This window comes from Solanum stenotomum, chromosome 1, assembly GCF_019186545.1.
Source record: "Solanum stenotomum isolate F172 chromosome 1, ASM1918654v1, whole genome shotgun sequence".
In the NCBI taxonomy this organism is placed as follows: Eukaryota; Viridiplantae; Streptophyta; class Magnoliopsida; order Solanales; family Solanaceae; genus Solanum; species Solanum stenotomum.
In genome coordinates this window covers 1231968-1251488 of record NC_064282.1, presented here as the reverse complement: position 1 = coordinate 1251488, position 19521 = coordinate 1231968, and the positions used below count along the sequence as shown (strand labels likewise).

The window sequence follows — 19521 nt, the reverse complement described above, 5'->3', positions numbered from 1 at the left end:
CTCATCTATGCCATTACCGTTTAAGAAAAGGCTCATTCATGCTATTATTTTTTAACTGTTGTTTTGCAAAACCATTTTTTACACGTGGCCAATTATAATTCGGCCACGTCATTTTTTTTTTATATAAAAAACAAAACAAAACAAAACTATGAATAAAAATTGAATTAAAATAACCCATCCAAGTAAAGACCCACCCAAATTTTTAAAAATTCCTATAACCCATCAGTAACCCAATTCTTTCATTCAATTTTTCAATCCAAACCCAATTCTTTCATTCAATTTGTTGTTTTCCTGCATCGAAAAATTGCTTGCATTTTTGGGTGTAAGACGTTTTGTACTCCCAGCTGCTGTTGAAGCTATGTCGATTTATACTTATCCATTTCTCATATTGGGTTTCATCGCCAGAAGTGAGGGGCTCTGGGAAGCAGCGACTGCATTGGATCTAAGGGCTTTTTAGATTAAAAGTGAATGAAAGAATTAGGTTACTGATGGGTTATAGGGATTTTTAAAATTTTGGGTGGGTCTTTACTTGGGTGAATTATTTTAACAATTTTTGTTCAGAATTTTGATTTTTTATTATTAAAAAAATAATGACGTGGCCGAATTATAATTTGTCACGTGTAAAAAATGGTTTTACAAAATTACTGTTAAAAAATAATGGCATGAATGAGTCTTTTCTTAAACGGTAATGGCATAGATGAGCCAAACTTTTAATAGATGTCATTAATAAGCCTTTTTTGAAAGTTCGATGGCATATTTGAGCATTTTCCCTAAAAATAATGTACATCGCATTAATTATTACTTGCATGTTTACAAAATGTACTCTATTTTAGATTTCATATTCCTTAAGAACTAGATAAGTTTATCATTATATCTTTATTTAGCGTTCTCTTGAAGTCAAGTTTTTAATAAATGAACATAATTAATTTATTTTGATTAATTGAATTGACCAATGAACATGAATTAATCATTTAATTTTCCTATGTTGGTCAAATTTATACTTTCAAGGCTAATAACTCTTAATGGTAAAATAGAAAGAATAGTGTTATTTATGTAGTATTAGTTTTGTGAAATGACAAATATTAAGAAACATTTATTTTTAATAAAGACGACATATAAAATATAAGGGTAATGCTAAATGGCCAGAAAATTTGGCCAGAAATTTTAAAAATTTATAATTTTTTTTTAATTTTAAAATAAATTGATCTTTTTTCCATTTTTTTTAATTAAAAGGTATTAAAGTAAAAAGGTAAAAATGTTCAAAAAGATAAAATAACATAAGTAAAATACCATTCTGACCAAATTTTATGGCTAAAAGGATTTTTCCTAAATATAAATGGAGGGATTAATGAAAAAGAATTTGAGAGACTTTTAGAGTACTTTCGTCGTTTCTATAGTTTTATCACTTTTATCCATAAATAATTAATCTCATTATTATTATTATTATTATTATTATTATTATTATTATTATTATTATTTCAAAGAAAACTATGCGGTTAAGCAAACTTATATCACTTAATTACTCATCATAGCTATAATTTTCTATAATTACCACTCGCAACTAATATTATACATTAATTACGTGGGGTTGACTTCCAGTTTGTATAATTAACCATGTTTGTATATGTATAATTTGCCAGAATATACAAATACATATGCATAATATACAATTATCTATCTGATATACATATACAATTCACTTCTCTTCCACTCTTTGCCCTCTCTCACTAGCCTCTCTCCTCCTTCTCCCAATCTCGCTCGCCTCTCTCCTCCCTCTCCCAATCTCGCTTGCCATATATACAAATGCATATGTATAATATATAATTATCTAACCGATATACATATACAATTCACCTCTCTCGCTCGCCTCTCTCCTCCCTCTCCCAGTCTCGCTCGCTTCTCTCCTCCCTCTCCCAATCTCGCTCGCCTCTTTCCTCCCTCTCCCAATCTCGTTCGCCTCTCTCCTCCCCCTCTCAATCTCGCTTGCCATATATACAAATACATATGTATAATATACAACTATCTAACCGATATACATATACAATTCACCTCTCTCCACTCTTTGCCCTCTCTAGCTCGCCTCTCTCCTCCCTATAACATGTAGCTACGAATTGTAATTATCAAACTATAGCTATGAAGAGTAATTAGGTTATTTTTGAGTGGCTATATGTGAAAGTTCCACTTATTTCAATAGTCCTGACTTTGGTGTTTGGGTGCCTTAATTTGGGCCCTCAATCTTTGTGTTTGTATTGGGTTCTGGTGTCACTTTCACGTTTGAGCCCATATTCTGGAAACTGATTGGGCCGAAACGGCTTACCTGGAGTTGATCATCTACTTGTAAAATTGATTGCCAGCTCGGCAGCCACACAAGTATCCAATAATTTTGTCGCCTCAGCTAAAACTCGAATTAAATTTTATAATTTTAATTTATTTCATTGACCACTAATTTACACCGTATCCTAATTTTCTTTTGTATTGGAGCTTTTACATTCAAAAGTCAGCATATAAACTTGGGTAAATTTCAACATAACTCTCACACACATTATATGTATCTGATTTCTTAAATTGATTCTCAAGTTATAATCTGCTTTACCTAATTTTGAAGAAAAAGTAGCCCAAAGTTCACAATAATTGTCTCCTTTGACGATTAAGATATTATTCTCATTAACTTTATGTATATCTTATTAGTATCACGTTAAAATTTGTGCTCACTGAAATTAGAACCATCTAGAAAGTATATAATTTGCTCTTTGGTTCAAAATATGACTAGTAATGTTGTTATGTAGAAAACAAAACAAATTGTTTTCATCTTCAGACTTCAGCAATTGGATCGATCGGTCATCGGAGATATGTAGATATCAAAGTATGTGACAAATTAAAAAGAAAGCCACTGTAAAAAGATTTGTTCTTTGCAAAACATTTGGCATCTCTTAAAGTAGAAATTCCAGGAAGTAAAGTTAAACAAAGTTTTCACATGTAACTAAAGATAATAATGTCACTATTAAAGGTTAAGCTGTTATACGTATCCTTTCATTTTTTTTTTATTACAAGTCACAAGTTCGAATCTTGAAAATAAAGTTAAACACTTTGTATTTTGAAGTGAGATTTTTTTATACAAACTTGAACTAGTTGAATTTAGAGGTAAGTTTAAAGTACAATATATGAGTTCACGAAAATCTTATATTTTTTTGCTCAAATATATAAGGTATCTTTAAATACTCCCTCAGCCTCATTTATCTATCATTTTAGCTCTTTTAAGTTTTACGTCTGTTAAAAAATAATAAATATAAAGTACAATTTATTAAGTTATTTTTGTTTGATAAAAATAGATTGATTATTTTATTTCCTCTTAAATATTTAGATTTTTATTAATATTAACGGTATAATTCAAAATAGTTATCAACTTTAGTCTTTTTTCTTTTTATCCCTCCCGGCTCTCATTTCTTTTGCTCCTTTTATCACTCGAGCAGTTATAATCTTGAGTTCCTAAAATTATGTAATTATTTTGGGATAATTTTTACTTGTTAATATGGGATGAAGGGAGTATAAATCGTATTAAATTATTATTGTATATTAACTTGAAATCTAATTAAAAATTTATAAATTTTAAATCTTAAATTCGCATCTGGTGCCGCGCTCCGATAGTCAAACCAAAATGAGACTTTAATCCAACGGCTATAAAACATCCTTGATACAACTTCAAATCAGTGAGTGACAATTGTCACACACAACACATAGCTTTTAGCTTTAGCCTTTGCTATATAAATTAGTTGAGCCTAACAATTCTGTCTCAGCTACTCACTTGAACTTGTCCAAATTCTAATTTTCAAGAAGAAAAAATAAACTTTATATTATACCCTTTTTAATATTATTTTTTTCATGTATCCACATAGAAAAAATACAGCCTCCTCAATCTTGGAGTTTTTTTCACTAAATCCTTTACCATATCCAGTTTTATTATTTTTAGCTGTTATTTTTATATTTCTTGGTATTCAATGGTTTGTTTCCTATGAAGAAGTGATGGAAGCTACTGAAGAAAGTTTTGGTTGGATACTTATGATTGTGCCACTTGTCTTGTTATTCGCCGTCAAGTGGTTATCCACGGTGGACCCGCCAGATTGGTTTTTTGGCGGGTCACCGTGGGATCGACGGCGAAGAACGTATCAAATGCCGTCGGAAGGAAGCTCACCATGGGGGGTGGCTGCTTTAATTGTGTTGTTACTAATATTGTTGCAGTATCAGTCTACTTTTCTTGATATGTGGTTTTTATAATTATAGAGGAATTAATTAAGTGTGTAAATATGTAACTATTGTTTGTAATTTATCGAATTATTATTTTCGTTTGGATAAGATCAAGATTTTCAGTAAAGTGATTTCCATATAGATCAAGAATTCAGTACTTTGAGTTCTTCATTTTATTTTACTATTTTAATTAAGAATTCAAATTACTGAATTTTTTTATAATTATCTCCAACTCTTACCTTTATTTTACTACTTTATATTTGTTTTCAAGTCTATCGTTCTGATTAATCTTATTTTTTTATTAAAAATAATAATAATAATCAAACGCAATTTTAATTTTATAATAATATTTAAAATTTACGGGCAACCGCGTACTTAATTTAGTGGAATGTACTAGAACTAAAGATAAAGTTGATTGGCTTACTTTGTCATTTATATTACTCTATATCTATATGTCTATATATATATACTTGATTGATATGTTGTGTTTAAAATGGATGATTAATCATGATGGTAGGGTAGACATAAAACTCCACAATCTTGAGATAATTACTTGTGGTGGTTAGCTCTCATTTATTTGGTATGGTCTTTTTAAGCTTTACATTCATTGAGGATAGATGAACTACTAACCCAAAAGAGTAAATTGTTCACTCAATTCAAATTTTAAGCAAAGTTTTATGAGTGGTTGAGTCAAGCATTCTCTTCTACCGACAAATAATTTGGTTAATGTTTTAACATAACAAGAGTGAGAAATAAGAAAGGGAGACTCCTCTTAAGGGTACTAGAAAAAACACTTTAGTGCACAAAACATTTCATGTTCAAATAAAAATGGAAAAGAATCGCACCCATAAAAAAGTATGATATAAACATCGGTAATGCATAGTGTTAGTGTGTTTGGTATGAAGAAAAATGTTTTCTTGAAGATAAATAAGTTTCTTACTTATTTTCTTGTGTTCAGTACGTGAACAAAAAATATGAACTTTTAAAAGCATTTGTATATAATCCTGACAAATACTATGGAGAATGGAGATGGATGAGGCGTGGTAGGTGCTGGGTGGTGGGATAGGGGCAATGGTGGCCGGTGGATGGGGGAGAAGATGAGGTGTGTTGAAGGGTGGAGAGAACACAATCAATGGGACTTGTCACTGGTGGAATTTGTTTTTCCTACTCCCATAGGCCACAACGGAAGACATTTTGATTTTCATTTTTAAAGAATGAGAAAATATTTTCCAAAATTTCTGACAAATCCTAAAGGTCTATTTAAACAAATAGGAGGTCATTTAACATGTTTTAAGGTCTTAAATAGCGAGTAACTAAAGTGGAAAATGGATTCACTTGTAGTGTTGTCATTTCTTAGGTTTTAAGCTTTAATCATGTTTCCCAAAATTCCTATTTAACCAATTGGGGTTTAGAATTATCGATCGAAATCATGAAGGATATGAATTTCCAAGGGCAATTATTGGTGCCAAAGACCCTATTTGGCCTGAAAATGACATTTGAGGTTTGATATCTATCCTATAATTGAATGTCGATTTGATTAATCAGTATCGTTCCACCAGCCACATTGTTTATCAAAAGGCAAAAACAGACAAATTATAGTGCATAGACTATTTGGTGTAGTAGTAAGATTTACTCCCCCTGTCCCTAATTACTTGTCCATTTTAACAAATCAAGAAAGGACAATGTTTTTTTTATCTATTATATCCTCAATTAAATGATTAATTACTTTGAAAAATGTAAAATTTTTCATCCACTTCATAATTAATAGAAGTAAAATAATAAACTCACTATGTCATTAATTACTTTTTCTTAATTGGTGTGTCAATTCAAAGATAAACAAATAATTAAGGACATGGAGAGTACTAGACATAAAACCCGGAAACTGGCAATTACGAATCTTAATTAATGCTACCCAAAAGTTGCAAAAAGACAAATGATAACGGAACTCTTGTATCTGCTATGAATAAAAATAAATATTAATCCACTTAAAAAAATTAATTATTATTTTTATCAGATTATCGATTACTACGTAATACTACATAGTAATTATTTGCAGTGTGGTGGTGGTCCCCTGAAACTAAGCAGGAGTAGTGGGAGTTGGCCAAAAGTTATGGCACAGGTACTGCACTCCATGCTACTTTAAGCCACTTCGGTCTGCTTTTGGTTTTGACTCCTTCAATGGAAGTAGATCAACAAATATTATATAGCGTGTGGCAGAAGACTATTATTATATACTAGTATATCTTACATAGAAGTCTGAAATCCTTGACTTTTCTTGCCTGCACAATCCCTGGTTATCAATTGAAGGGAAAATAATGTAAATATTTTACATCCCCAACCCCCACACCCTGGTCCTCTTTCAGCAGTGAATTTGTACTTTGGTTGATTTGCAAAAAAAAAATTGGTATTCAAGTGGAGAAGGATATTTTTAAAAAACAGCAGTATATGTGCTAATTATTTCCAGAAGTTAGTTGAGATCCCAAGATTGGGTAAGAAGTCTGTAAACCTTGTAAACTTGAATCGAACATATCATAACTATATGGGTATAAAATTTATAGTAGCAAGCAGTACAAACCCCGCAATACAAGCAGCCAAAAATAATAAACCTCTTTATGTTGCTTGTATTAGAAGGGAGATGGATGGAAAAACATGGTACAAAGGCTGGAAGAGTTGGAATCTCATCAGAATTCCAATTCACAAAACTGAACCAGTAGTTTATTGTCTAGTGTTTCTCTATGCTGTTTATTCTCCATGATGAAAACCTATGACAAATGATCAAGCAGCTACCTTCTTGGCAGTCACAGAATTAACAATGGTTGCAAACTCGGGACCCTGCAATGTAGAATATCAAGCATCATTCTCTGTACCAACCAGCTGAAGTTGTACACACAAATAAAAACAACATATATTGATCATCTCCATTCAGAAATCTTTAGATACAATCAAACTTAGGCAGGCTACTTTTGTCACTTCATGCCATTAACACAAGCATAGCAAGACCCCGGTCTTTTCCATGTCATTTCTGTAGAACATTTATCCAACTAACACCTTGCACGCCATCTTTCTTGCTCCAAAAGGATCAGTCATAAATGACATCAGATCAGCAACACTTCACAAAATCGGTGATGTTCTGTACTTATCCATTCTCTTCCTTTATCTCCAAGAAGCTACCTCACAGGTTCCATCAACTATCAAATTTTTATTTCCCCATATCGGGAACCAAGCACAACTACAAGGGAAGGATCTTCAAACATGACTCATATACTACTCCTGTTCAGAACCAGCTCAGCATCTCCATACAGCTATTTTTGCACTAAACATTACCATATAAACAAGACTGTTTATCTAGCTTCGAGATCTTGTCACTCTTGTTAACCATGACCATAAAAAGCATCAAACTTCTAACTATTGCTTATACTCCCCTATCTCCCTTAAAATGAAAATAACTAATTCACACATGTACTGGTATAATGCATCGATCTACCAGAACGTCTTCGTCCAAGAAAAACTCCTCAACATAGTGGACAAAAACTGATGATGTTGTAGAGGCCAAGGATTTGAAGAACTGTAGCTTAGACTAGTAAGACAGGCACATTAACAATAATTAGATTACCTTTAAGGAAGCACCTCCAACTAGAAAACCGTCAATGTCTTCTTTCTTTGCAAGGTCAGACGAGTTGCTTCCATTCACGGAGCCTGCCAACAACATTTCAGCTTTTTAGGCAACACAGTAATCACAGTCAATGACACTGAAACATGGTATTTCCACATTCACATAACGAAAAGAGTAACAAGTACAACCAAAGCACTTCCAATATAAAAGACAGGTTCTTCATATTTAACAAGGCATTTGCTGATCTGAAAACTCAAAAAGACAAAACTAAAATATAAAGAACAAGGGAAATCCATTGGCTGTAGCATAACATTTGCCATTGATTTTACCAAGGTGCATGGTTTTCCTTTTGAACTTCTAACAAAGAGGTTCCATGTTGCTCAAGCGAACAAGGGAACCTTTACAATGTCTAAATGACATATAAATGCAATTCAACCCAAACAACTCATGCTATCTTGTGAATAAAAGATGGAAGAGGAGTACTATATATGAACTAAAATACCTCCATATATAATGCGTGTTTTAGAAGCAACTTCAGCTGAAACATTCTTAGTAAGCCAATCACGGACAGCTACATGTACCTCCTGAGCCTGCTCAGGCGAGGCAACTTTACCGGTTCCAATAGCCCAGACAGGCTCATACGCAATGACAACATTATCCCAACTTGGTATAGCATCTGTGCAGTAAAAAACAATAATTAAAAAGATCTGAAGGAATAAAGCTTTTGAGTGCATTGTGTTTATCATATCAGATAAACTCATTCAAGCAAGTTACCCTAAGCGAATACCCCATATCTGCCCTCAGCAAGTACTTTTTTTTATTATATCTAGGAAGTGGAAGGAAACAGGAGGGGATTACAAGTGGGAATCGAACCCTCTACCAACAAGGTGAAATAGTAACCAACCAACTGGCTACTAAGATTTTCCACATTTTGTCTTTATTAAGAATCAATCATATTTAATCTTGTTTGTCTATAGAAAAATGTTTCAGAGAGAAAGGAGACGATATTAATCAGAAAAACCTGCCTGCAAAAGCCTTCAATTGCTGGAAACAGACATCAAAAGTTTTTCCTGCTTCTCTTTCTTGTAACAGCTCTCCAATACAGGCTATAACGCCAACGCCTTGGCTCAATGCATAAGCAGCCTTCTTGCCGATAAACTGCATAAGAATGGTTTGGTTAAGTCCTTACGCAGCTCTAACTCACAATCAGCAGATGTTGCATATTTTTCTTTGTTTGACTTGTGATCAAAATTCTTAGTGTTATATCTATTAACAAATCAAAAATTCCAGATAACTCTTACTTCATCATTTTCTCCAATTACATGTCTCCTCTCTGAATGACCAAGAATTACCCACTTGCAGCCAAGATCTTTCACTTGTTCTACACTGCATATGGAAGGACAAACATCATGGAGTGGAGAACAACACAACAAGGATAACAGTTGCGAACTCAAAGTAGATCCATTACAATAGTTTTGCAGGCAAACACAGTAAACAACAAAGAAAATAATGGTTTTTATAACCCTTCATTGTTTCTTAATGAAGGTGGTGTCTAGGCTAACTTGCACACCTCAACTATTTCACCAGGTACCTGCTTCATCTCACCAACACACATACCGGGTGTGACTCTACACATCAAATCTTAGGCAGATGAAAAGAAATTGTCTAGTGTTTTTCGCCTCTGTCGGAATTTGAACATGACACCTCACGGTTCTCTTCCCACTTCATTGACAACTAGGTCACACCCTTGGATGCCATCAGTGACCCTTCACTTCAGCAATGACAGGAATTTTATTGCGGCAAAATACAAAGTCATAATATATCAATTTTACAATATACAACAAGGAATCTAAAAAATAAAAAGTTATATCAACTAAGGATGCTATACAGGTAAAAAATTCCACAACCTGTCGTAAAGATAACAATCAAGTATGTGACAGAAATCACATATAAAGACCCCTACCTAATATTCTGTGCATATTATTAACCAATACAGCCATGCAGTGACTATGTTAACCAAAGTCCTGGTTACACTCTCAGATATAAACAGACAAGAACAGAGGGTTGATGCAACAAGGAAAGAAGCAAACCAATTAAAACTTAACCTGGAGTCAGGTTAAGCAAGTAAGATCGTGGACACACTTCTGTTACTGTGGTAGAATCACTTAACCAACTGCCTGTATCTTATCGTACTGAGCTCGTATCTTATCATTGCATAGCAATGAGCCCTTTTAACAAGAGACACTGTGCAATGTAAATTATTTATCCAAGATCTTCTGATCTGAGCTTTCAGAAGTTGGGAAGACTGCAACTTTACTGATTTAAGAGTTTATTGAAACCAAGCCTTCTAAATTTAATATCATTATTATAAGTTTCTCAAATCATCATTATAAAATCTCATACCAAGAGTGTTAATCAATCCAGCCATTAGATGAGAATAAATTTAGTCTTAAGCTTGGGGAAATGGAATTGTACCTGATTTCACCAGTGAAAGCTCCACCTTTTCCAGTCCAACAATTCTGGGCAGAAACTTCAATCCTGTCGGTGAGTGAATTCTTTACTTGATCAATGTACAGAAAGGGAGGTGCTACAACCACATCTGGAAATTTTCCAAAAGCAGATTCTTGCATTAACATCTGAGGTAAGAGATATAAGATGTTCTTATTCTTTTTTAAATGAACTAAAAAGGAAATGTTGCCACAAAAATTGCAACATGAGCACGCGCACACACATATATATAAATGCAAACATATAAAAGAGCAATGCCATCTGAGTAGTCAGGAGAACAAAACAAATATCATCTTGTAAAGGATAACAGAATGAGAATGGCAAAAACTATTGTCAAACTAAGAATCTAAGACTGAGAAGACCAAGGTCAAGTGTTGGCAACAATTGTTTGATCACGGAGATCATTTGAGCTGTTCCAAAAAGAACATGGCAACTATTGCCGAATGAAGATTGAGAAGTATTCATGAGTAACCAAGGTCAAATGCCCTGGAAACTATTATATGATCACAAAGATCATTTAAGCCATTCACTAATTAAATTCTAGATTGGCCACAGAGCCAGTTGCCAACCTTCCTAGAAATGTTGTTATATATAGATACATTTTATAGGTGATATGATAGCAATGTAGAAGAACTCACCAACGTCAGACTCGAGCTGAGCATTGTTTAAATCAGAGACAAGCTTGCTTATGGAGTCCTTTGTTCCGTTCTGGTAGAAACGTTGATGAAAGTAGAGAACATGGACAATATATTAAAGTAAATCCGACCAGACATAGATAAATATCACAATATATATCACCTAAATAAATTTACAGGGAAACAAAGAAGTGATACTTACACATTTCCAATTTCCGCCAACAAAGAACTGCAAGCAAGTAGGAAGACGAGATCAGATACCCAATTGGAAAAGGAGAATAATTTAAACATGTAAAAAAGGACTAATAGAAGCCTTGAAAAGAACAGACCATTAGACTGATCCATTGCACCTAATTTCATCTCTCCCTTTTTCTAATTTAGCAGTTTCAATACTTCCGCTTTTAAGATACCAATTCTCGAAATCAAATTAGGCCACAAGAAATCAGCGATTGTCTTCAAATTCTTGTTGTTTATCAACATTTTTTTCTGCCTGGTTAATGAGATGGATTTCCTTTTATGCAATAATACTTTAAGCATTTCAGATCAACAAGTAACAAGTTATCTTTGTTATTCCATACTTAGATGTGTTTATTAGTCTTGTAGGATTCAATCTTCCTTGGGTTTAGCAACTGAGCAATTATCACCAACTTGAAGAAAATGTAAAGGCTAGCCTTTTTGGGACCAACGGTTAAAATGAATGGTCAAGACTGAAATCACAAATTTATTATAAATGCTATCGATGGAAATATGAATAAGGCCAAGCAGTTAACTTTTTCACACTAAAACTCTAAATCTCATAAATAATCCATTTGTCAATGATTTAAGAACACAATAGTAGCAATATCTCTAATAATCATTAACATTTATAATACTCTGTTATTATCGGTTAGAGGATGTAATATCAAAGTTTCATGTGTCTCGTGACCCAAAAAAGGACTTTGCAGTCACGGAAAAGGATGAATCAGCTTAAGCGACTATTTCAGAATTCTCATTGAGAAAGAAGGTGAAAGCATATGATCATGCATATTGTGGGAAAATTCTAGTGTCTGATGGCAAACTTAGTGCAGACATTGTATTGGATGCTCATCAATTACTGAAGATGATACTAGCCTCAATCCAATCAGTCTAAGGAGTGCAGGCCAATGTCATGCTGATGATCCATCCCAGGGTACTAAAGCTATATTTTCAGTTCTGCAGCTTACATTCAGGAAAAAAGATGGGGCCATGGGAAAACAACGGGGTGTTTTCTGCTTTTGATAAGTACAAAGATTTCTTTTTTGTAAAAAGGTGTTATGCTTAAACAGGTAAACAGTGCTAGTTCCAACTAAGTTCAGCTGATTAATTCTTGCTCCAAGTATCCAAATAGTTCACATAGACTGTCAGTTGACTCATTCACAAGGCATACTATAATACTCGTAGAAGTTAACATAATTAAATAAGAGTATAAAAAACAATACTCTAAACCGTTCAAACTCTTCAACTAGCATTAGAAGTAAAATTTAAAAACCAGAAGGCCATTTTTTTCCTTCCTCCAACTTGAGAGAGAAGAGAGAGTAAAATACAAAAAAGTTAACAAACCAACAACAGATCTAAAAATGTACATCCTCGATCCTAAAAAGCACAATACTATAACGAGAAATATCAAACAATTTTTCTATTAGATTACTATTTCTCGAGTAAATTCTAATTAACAGATGATGACTTACTACAACATGTAAGATTAGATAAAAGATGACCATTTTCCTCTACGGAGGAAGAGGAAGTAGTAGGTATGCAAAAAGAAGGGTAAAAAAGGTCACCTTGCCGGAGCCTGCCATGGCAACAACGGCCCTACAACCTTTCCGGTCAGCAGAAAGTCGGAGGTGAGAATCGACGGTTTGGAAGAAAGCTTGAGAAGTGGAGAAGGAAACAGAGTTATCAAGCTTGGAGAAAGATTTCCGGAGGCCAGAGAATTGCGGGCATGAAATGGAAGTGGCGGATTTAGGGCCAGACATTTGAGAAGCTAGAGATGTTGATGCTACCGCCATTTTTGGAATTCAACAGCAACTGATGAATGATGATATCCCCTGTTTCGGCACCTGCTTCTTCTGTTAGTGCTTCTATTGTGCGCCTGAATAAAGTGCCGGTGTTGCCAATATCTATTTATGTTTAGTCTATTCACACCCGTGTTTCGGAGCGTCGAACACACGAACTGGTTAAACCTAATTAAGGGTTGGTGAGTTTTTTGTAATATTATTTTTAAATTAAGGTTGGTGAGGGGAGGGGAATAGAGGATCCAACGGCTGGTTTCTTTGCTATCATCTAATTACAAATCGAACGCATTAGTTAGGTAATAGGTCCTAATTATAACAATATTTAATTAATTATAAATGAGCTAAATTACATTAGTATAATAATAAAAACATATGCCGATCTTATTCATATTATTTTGAAAAACTCATTTACAAATATATCTTTAAATATTTTTTCCTTTACCCATCCTTAAAAAAAATGACTTGTAATTACAATTGCTAATCATTTGCTCAAACCTTTCACTTTCTGCCTATTTTGGTGATAGAAGTGTTTTACCAAATGATAAATAATCACATGTCAATTATCCTAATGTTCACGTATTAGCTGCATTTATTTTTTACTAGAATCAAGCATTCTCTTGTATTTCATTTATTACTGGTTAATCAACACTTAATGATTTAAATGGAGTTGGTGAATTATAAAAACGAATATGTTAGTTGGAACTTGGAAGGAATCAAACAACAACGAGCTCGTGTTTCTCCTTTCACAATATCGAGATTAAAAAATGGTCTCTTTTTGGTGCCTAATTTACATGGTGATCTCTTTTTCGTACCCAATTTACATTATATTTTTTAAAAAGTTTATGATATTTATTTTATTATCGATCACCTAAAAATATTTAATCTAGTAAGATGATTTTTGTTTACTCAGACTAAATTTCACAAACCCCATATTAAACAAGTTCAAATACAAATTAGTGATGTTTTACGTTTCTGGACTTTCAATATCTAAGGAGTGACACTTAAGATTGATTCATGTAGCAACACAATGTTGAACAATTCAAAAAATAATTAATTTTGTATTATTATTAATCTCTTCATGCTTGTTTGAAATTCAAAGTATAATTTGTACCAAAAAAGTTATCTTTATTACCTGATTTCTTGTTCACATAAATAGAAATAGGATGAAACATTTACTTAGATGTACATTTTATCCTATAGTTCTTTCTATTTCAAGAAAATTATCGTACATTCTTATCTTAAAAAACATTAACTTTACTCTCACAACATATTTGTAATAAATAATTTATAATAATGCAATTCAATTTAACTTCTAAAATCATCACAAAAGTTATATGAAATAATCTCTTAGTTTTAATTTATTTGTCTTGCGGAATAAGCAGGCGAAGTCGAGAAGGAAAGACGTCATTTTCTCTATGTCCATCCACCAACCGAAAGACCGGATTCTCTGTGACAAGTCATTAACTTCTTTTTTTTAAAAAAAAAAAAATTAATTTATTATTTGTTTCTCAAGGATATTTTTTCCAAGGTCCTGATAATCACACGTTTGCTACCATAGAAAAGACCTCTTATCTATCCCCTCTGTGGTTCGTTTAGCAGACCATAGTAGCAAATTAACTAGTAGGAGGAGTAACTAGAATTTTTTTTTAAAATAAACTTTTGCCAAACTTAAGTTGTTTGGCATGATTAAATTGAGATCTAAGATAAAGGTAAGTTAAACTAATAGAGTATTTGAAAGTTGAAATTCTCCTAACTAAATTGTTCGGGATTTAGATGGGGGGAATTCGTTTTATCTACTAATATCGGTCAAATTAGTATATTACACCAAATCACATTCCTCTGTTTGGACGTGAAATTAGACTTGAAAACTTGCATAAAAGAAGTTAGCTTTTCCCATGGCAACAAAGAGCTGCCTGAAATAGTAAACATAAACTCCAATGATGAATCCTTCACATTTACAGGCAACTATGGATCTTCCCTGTAGATCAAAATGGAAAACCTATTTTATACTTGTATCATGCATTGGGGCCTTCAAGTGTGAGGTTCACTAAAAGTTCCAGTACAACTAGGCGGGTCTTTGTGAGAGTCCAAGATTCAAATAGTTATTAACAACAAAACTAACCCTTCTTAATTCATCAAAACATTCACACCCCAAAGGGATACAATTTTGTAGATATGTTTAAGGATTAGGTATGTGAGGCGATGGATGTTATGGCACTAAGTATCACCATTAGTTCATGGAGGGAAGCTAGCTTTCCCTTTCATTCACTATTTCTCTTATATGAACAACGTTCTGGTCTCCCATGTGACGGCCCCTTAGAACTGTTAGGGATACATGAGAAATATCCAAATTCGAAACCCATTGCATTAGCAACAGCTCCCTGACTCTCTATCTGTAAACCTTTTTATACAACAGATGGAGCAGAAGAAGCTAGAAAGGAAAAGTAATTAAAATGGTAATAACCTGGTTCCTATTCGGTTTCAAACGTCAATCACCCGTCTTTGTTCCCCTAACTACACTATTTGAAGAAACAGCATGTACACTATGGGATGATGAACATTTACTTGAGGAACTTCCATCGGTGAGGCAGTTATCCTTCCTTGGCAACTTTCTGGATTTCTTTTGTCCAGATGAAAGGTCCTGCAGAATTTGCAAGCATGTCATGATGGTATATTTAATTTGCCAAAGATCCTTTAGGCCATAGAAGATACTCTGTTCTCCAATTTTATTTAACGCTCTTTCACCGACAATACATTAAGAAAAGAAAGCTTGAAGGGTCATGAGAATCGTTATTACAGAATAACTAAATATATGCTAGTTGAAATATATAAAAGTGAAGTAGCTTTGTAGAAGTGAAAATGAGGCAATGCTAGAGTAAAATAAGAGTAGTTGAATAGTTTGATAAATTTCCTTATTCAAAAAGGTTAAAAAAAAGGTGGAATCAATATTAATTTGAATGATTGGAGATATTTGGCCATTTAAGAAATAGGTCAAATAAGTTGGGATATTTTAAAAGGGAAAGTAGGCCAAGTAAATCAGCAGTGCTAACTAACCTGCTCAGATGTAGATCCAGGTGTCTTAAGCTCTAAATCTGTTGCCACTTCATTGGAATCTTCACTTTTCTCAATTCTGCTCTCTCCTTGATCTGATGACTTGTTCCTGGATTCTTGTCTGGTCATACTACCTGGTTGAATAATTGGAGACATATACTGAGTCGGTTGCTGTTCAATCAATGTATTGGGAGTCATGTATTGAACAAAAGATGAAGGGTTTGGAACAACTGCAGGATTATGATTGCCGAAGAAAGGATAGGGCTGCAGAGATGGATGCATTGGAACTGGTCCAGTTGGAACCGGAACGGGCATTGGATACGGATATGAAGGCGGATGCATGACCATAGAATGATCCATCCCAGCCCATGGATACATAGTCCTCATTCTTTGTTGATATTGGACATTAAGGCTCTCAATATCAGATTTAAGAGACGCCTTCTCTTCTCTGAGATCATTTTTCTCCTGGGTCAACTGCTTGAGAACAAAACAAAACAATAAGAACTTCTATGGCTATGAAATGAGAAAGTAGAACATTACTTTCAGAATGTATTAAGAGATGACCTCACGGCTTTCATCAGTAAGTGCAGCATACTCAGATTTTAATCTGCTGACCTGAGCAGTCAAATCCTTCAGCATTTGAACAGTATCACTTAGGATGGATGCTTTGTCATTTTTAGGCCTATCAGGATCTGCATATTAAATTTCTGACTGCATAAGAATTCATTCCTGAACCTATTTTTTCCTACAAGCCTGTTTGTTTTATTCTAAAAGAATGTATACATAGAGTGTGCACAAAAACTAACTATATGAGATCATTTGGAACTCCATCCCAAATTTATGTTTGGACACTGTATAAGATAATTGGGTGTTTAGTATGCCCTTTGGTACTCTGTATTAACAATTGGCGAATTAACAAACATCATACCAATGAACAGATAGTGTTGTCAATATGCCATGTGAGGCCTTCAAATGACTTTAAACCCCTTACAATGTGAAAGATAGAAATTTAGCTAAATTTGAAACAAGAAAAAGGTATTCAAATTGCAAACCAAACTAACCATATTTTGTTATCAGTGTACAAAATGAACCCTACAATACAACTAATGAAAACATTTGCAGAATCAAACACCATGGACCTACAAAATCAAATATGATCCCTACTCAAAAAGATGAGTGTAATAGTGAGTTGATTTAAAACTTAAATATAACAAAATAGTGCAATACAAAAACAAGAACACTAAAGGTCAATGTGCAGCTTCAAATTGAAAGTAACATGTCTCAATGAGGTAAAACAACATGCAGCAGTCAAATGTGCCAACGGGGTTAGAGAAAACAAAACATATCAAGAGAAGTATATCAAACAAAGATGTGCTAATTTACCAAGGGTCTTTCCTAATTCCAAAAATTGCTCGTTCAAGCGGTCCCTCCTTAATTTTTCTCGATCTGCCTTCTGCACTTTTCTTGCAGCAATAGAGTCTTTGAGTTCTGCTTCAGGTTTTTGTTTGCTGCTGTACATGAAATTAGTTCAATTAGTTCAGGAGAGTTTCAATGAACTCATATTGAAACAACATTTATATTTCTTTGTAATAGTGCCAAGGAAAAGGACATGTAAAAAAAAAAACTCCATTGCACGTGCAGCTAACCTAGATACTTGTCAGAATTCGGTTAGTATTTTTCCTTACATGTAGCTAACTGGATGTTTGCCTGATTGCAGCAGGGCCGGAGCTACAAGCCTGTCTACGGGTTTGGTAGAATGCAGTAGCTTTGGCCCAGAATCTACTTAACATGTATAAATAATTTATTCAGAATGCAGTAAACTGTTTCTTCTAGAATCCAGAACCCCATAAACTTAAAATCCTAGTTCTGCCTCTGGATTGCAGCATCATTTTGTGGATATTTATTCTGTCATGCTTGTAAAACAGTTAAGTTTGGCAATGACACAATGTAGCAGCACTTGCTGTGCCTGAGAATTGCCCCACATAGTTGGAAGAGAATCAGATTCTGAGCTGCCCACTTTCACATTGCATCTCAGAATGATAATAGACAAAAAATTCACAAAAGTAAACAGCAAATGTGGAGGACTGAAGTGAATGAGTCACAACTCTGTTTACAAGTCTTCTTGCTTTTTCTATGTTCTCAGATCACCCCAAAAGAAACTCCAGAGCAAGTATCTTCTTAACTCAAATTCCTACCATATCTTGAAATGGAGAATCCCACTACACACTGACCAAAGACAAGAACACCCTTATAATACCACACAACCACATAGAGTTCACCATTTTAGCAACATACCAATTGCTGCAGCTTTCTCTACCAGCAAATGTGGAAAAAACACTTTAAATGAGATACAGATCTTTACAATCAATTAGAATTTCGATTAATTAAACTTGGTTCTGTATTCAACTTCCTCCATTGAATTTACTATTACTTTTTCTTTTATGACTGTGGTGTTTGCGCCAGCTTTCTCACCCCTTCACAAATTTCACGGGATACCTACCACCTCCTACTATCAACAGGTACTAGCTAACTCTGTCCATTAAAGCTGTGACAAATGGGAAAATCACCTAGTGTTTTTATCTCTTGGATTTCACTATTACTTTGAAAAATGGAACTTCTAAAAAATACTAATTGAAGTAGCATAACTAAAACCCAATAGCATAAAATATGTGGACAAACTCAGATACATCAATTAAACATGCTAGATTCAGAAATCAGAGCCTAAGCTAGAAATACATAAAATTTTACCTTGATTCAGAATGCAAGCCATTGGGAGGCATGGAAACATCAGAAGGAAGCTGATTTAACTCTGTTAAACAATGATTTGGAAGCTGATTCGGTTGATAGAGGCCGCCGTGGTTTAATTGATCCATTTTCTGCAGTATGTGGCCGCGAATTGAATCGGGAAACTAGGGTTTTGAAGTCGAAGAACAACAATTTATGCACTGTTTTGTTTTTCTCTTTTTGCGCAGTGCTTTCCGATGCGAGATTCCACCTTCATGTTATCCATTATATTTATTTTAGTAAATTTTTATTTTCCCTTTCGTTATCAACTTCTTTCTTGAAAATATAACACTCAACTTTCTTTCAATAGGATAGTTGCACGTATACCCTGTGGAGTATATTTGCATTTTCTCTGTTTTTTAACCTTCTTGAAAGTTGAACCTTTCGTCAATTTGAATGTCATGTCCAAATTGGATTTACATCTCATTATGAAATACAACATATAATCTGAATGGACATCTCAATGTATATTATTTATTTATAAATGTATTAAAATATATTTTAATTAAAAATATAAATTTAATAAAAATAAAACTACTATTCTCTAAATATTTATATTTAGTTTACTTAGGACACAACTATTAGAAAGGTATAAGGATCACGAATTAGGGTATAAAATTAGTAGGTAATTAAACTTTGTCTCATTTTCGATAGG

At 33.6% G+C, this 19521-nt stretch overlaps 2 protein-coding genes across 3 annotated transcripts; both read right to left on the bottom strand.

Moving 5' to 3' along the window:
* Window positions 1-6787: 6787 nt before the first annotated feature.
* On the bottom strand, window positions 6788-13213 carry LOC125852208 (triosephosphate isomerase, chloroplastic-like). Its single transcript, XM_049531947.1, has 9 exons — window positions 12798-13213; window positions 11201-11227; window positions 11002-11071; window positions 10331-10454; window positions 9157-9241; window positions 8881-9013; window positions 8358-8531; window positions 7856-7938; window positions 6788-7074 (listed from the first exon to the last, which is right to left on the bottom strand). Exons 1-9 carry the CDS (start codon window positions 13023-13025, stop codon window positions 7018-7020), a joined length of 981 nt encoding a protein of 326 aa, XP_049387904.1. The 5' UTR covers window positions 13026-13213; the 3' UTR covers window positions 6788-7017.
* A 2161-nt stretch (window positions 13214-15374) lies between these two features.
* Window positions 15375-19159, bottom strand: LOC125846351 (transcription factor bHLH121). Of its 2 annotated transcripts, none has more exons than XM_049525761.1 (5): window positions 18831-19159; window positions 17466-17590; window positions 16647-16774; window positions 16086-16556; window positions 15375-15672 (listed from the first exon to the last, which is right to left on the bottom strand). In XM_049525761.1, the coding sequence occupies exons 1-5, from the start codon at window positions 18953-18955 to the stop codon at window positions 15520-15522; spliced, it is 1002 nt and encodes a 333-aa protein (XP_049381718.1). In that variant the 5' UTR covers window positions 18956-19159; the 3' UTR covers window positions 15375-15519. The 2 variants fall into 2 exon arrangements, with proteins under 2 accessions (XP_049381718.1, XP_049381709.1); XM_049525752.1 differs by having other exon boundaries at window positions 17466-17593; window positions 18831-19146.
* Between the last annotated feature and the right edge of the window lie 362 nt (window positions 19160-19521).

Bases quoted from the DNA above. Each gene is read 5' to 3' on its own strand.
- LOC125852208 (XM_049531947.1), bottom strand. From the start codon at position 13,025: ATGGCGGTAGCATCAACATCTCTAGCTTCTCAAATGTCTGGCCCTAAA. The intron at 11,228-12,797 runs GTGACCTTTTTT...ACTTGCTTGCAG, and splicing joins CCATGGCAGGCTCCGGCAAG to TTCTTTGTTGGCGGAAATTG. The intron at 9,242-10,330 runs GTACAATTCCAT...TTCCATATGCAG, and splicing joins GCTTTCACTGGTGAAATCAG to TGTAGAACAAGTGAAAGATC.
- LOC125846351 (XM_049525752.1), bottom strand. From the start codon at position 18,955: ATGGATCAATTAAACCACGGCGGCCTCTATCAACCGAATCAGCTTCCA. The intron at 16,557-16,646 runs GTCATCTCTTAA...GTTCTCAAGCAG, and splicing joins TTACTGATGAAAGCCGTGAG to TTGACCCAGGAGAAAAATGA. The intron at 15,673-16,085 runs GTTAGTTAGCAC...CAAATTCTGCAG, and splicing joins CTGGATCTACATCTGAGCAG to GACCTTTCATCTGGACAAAA.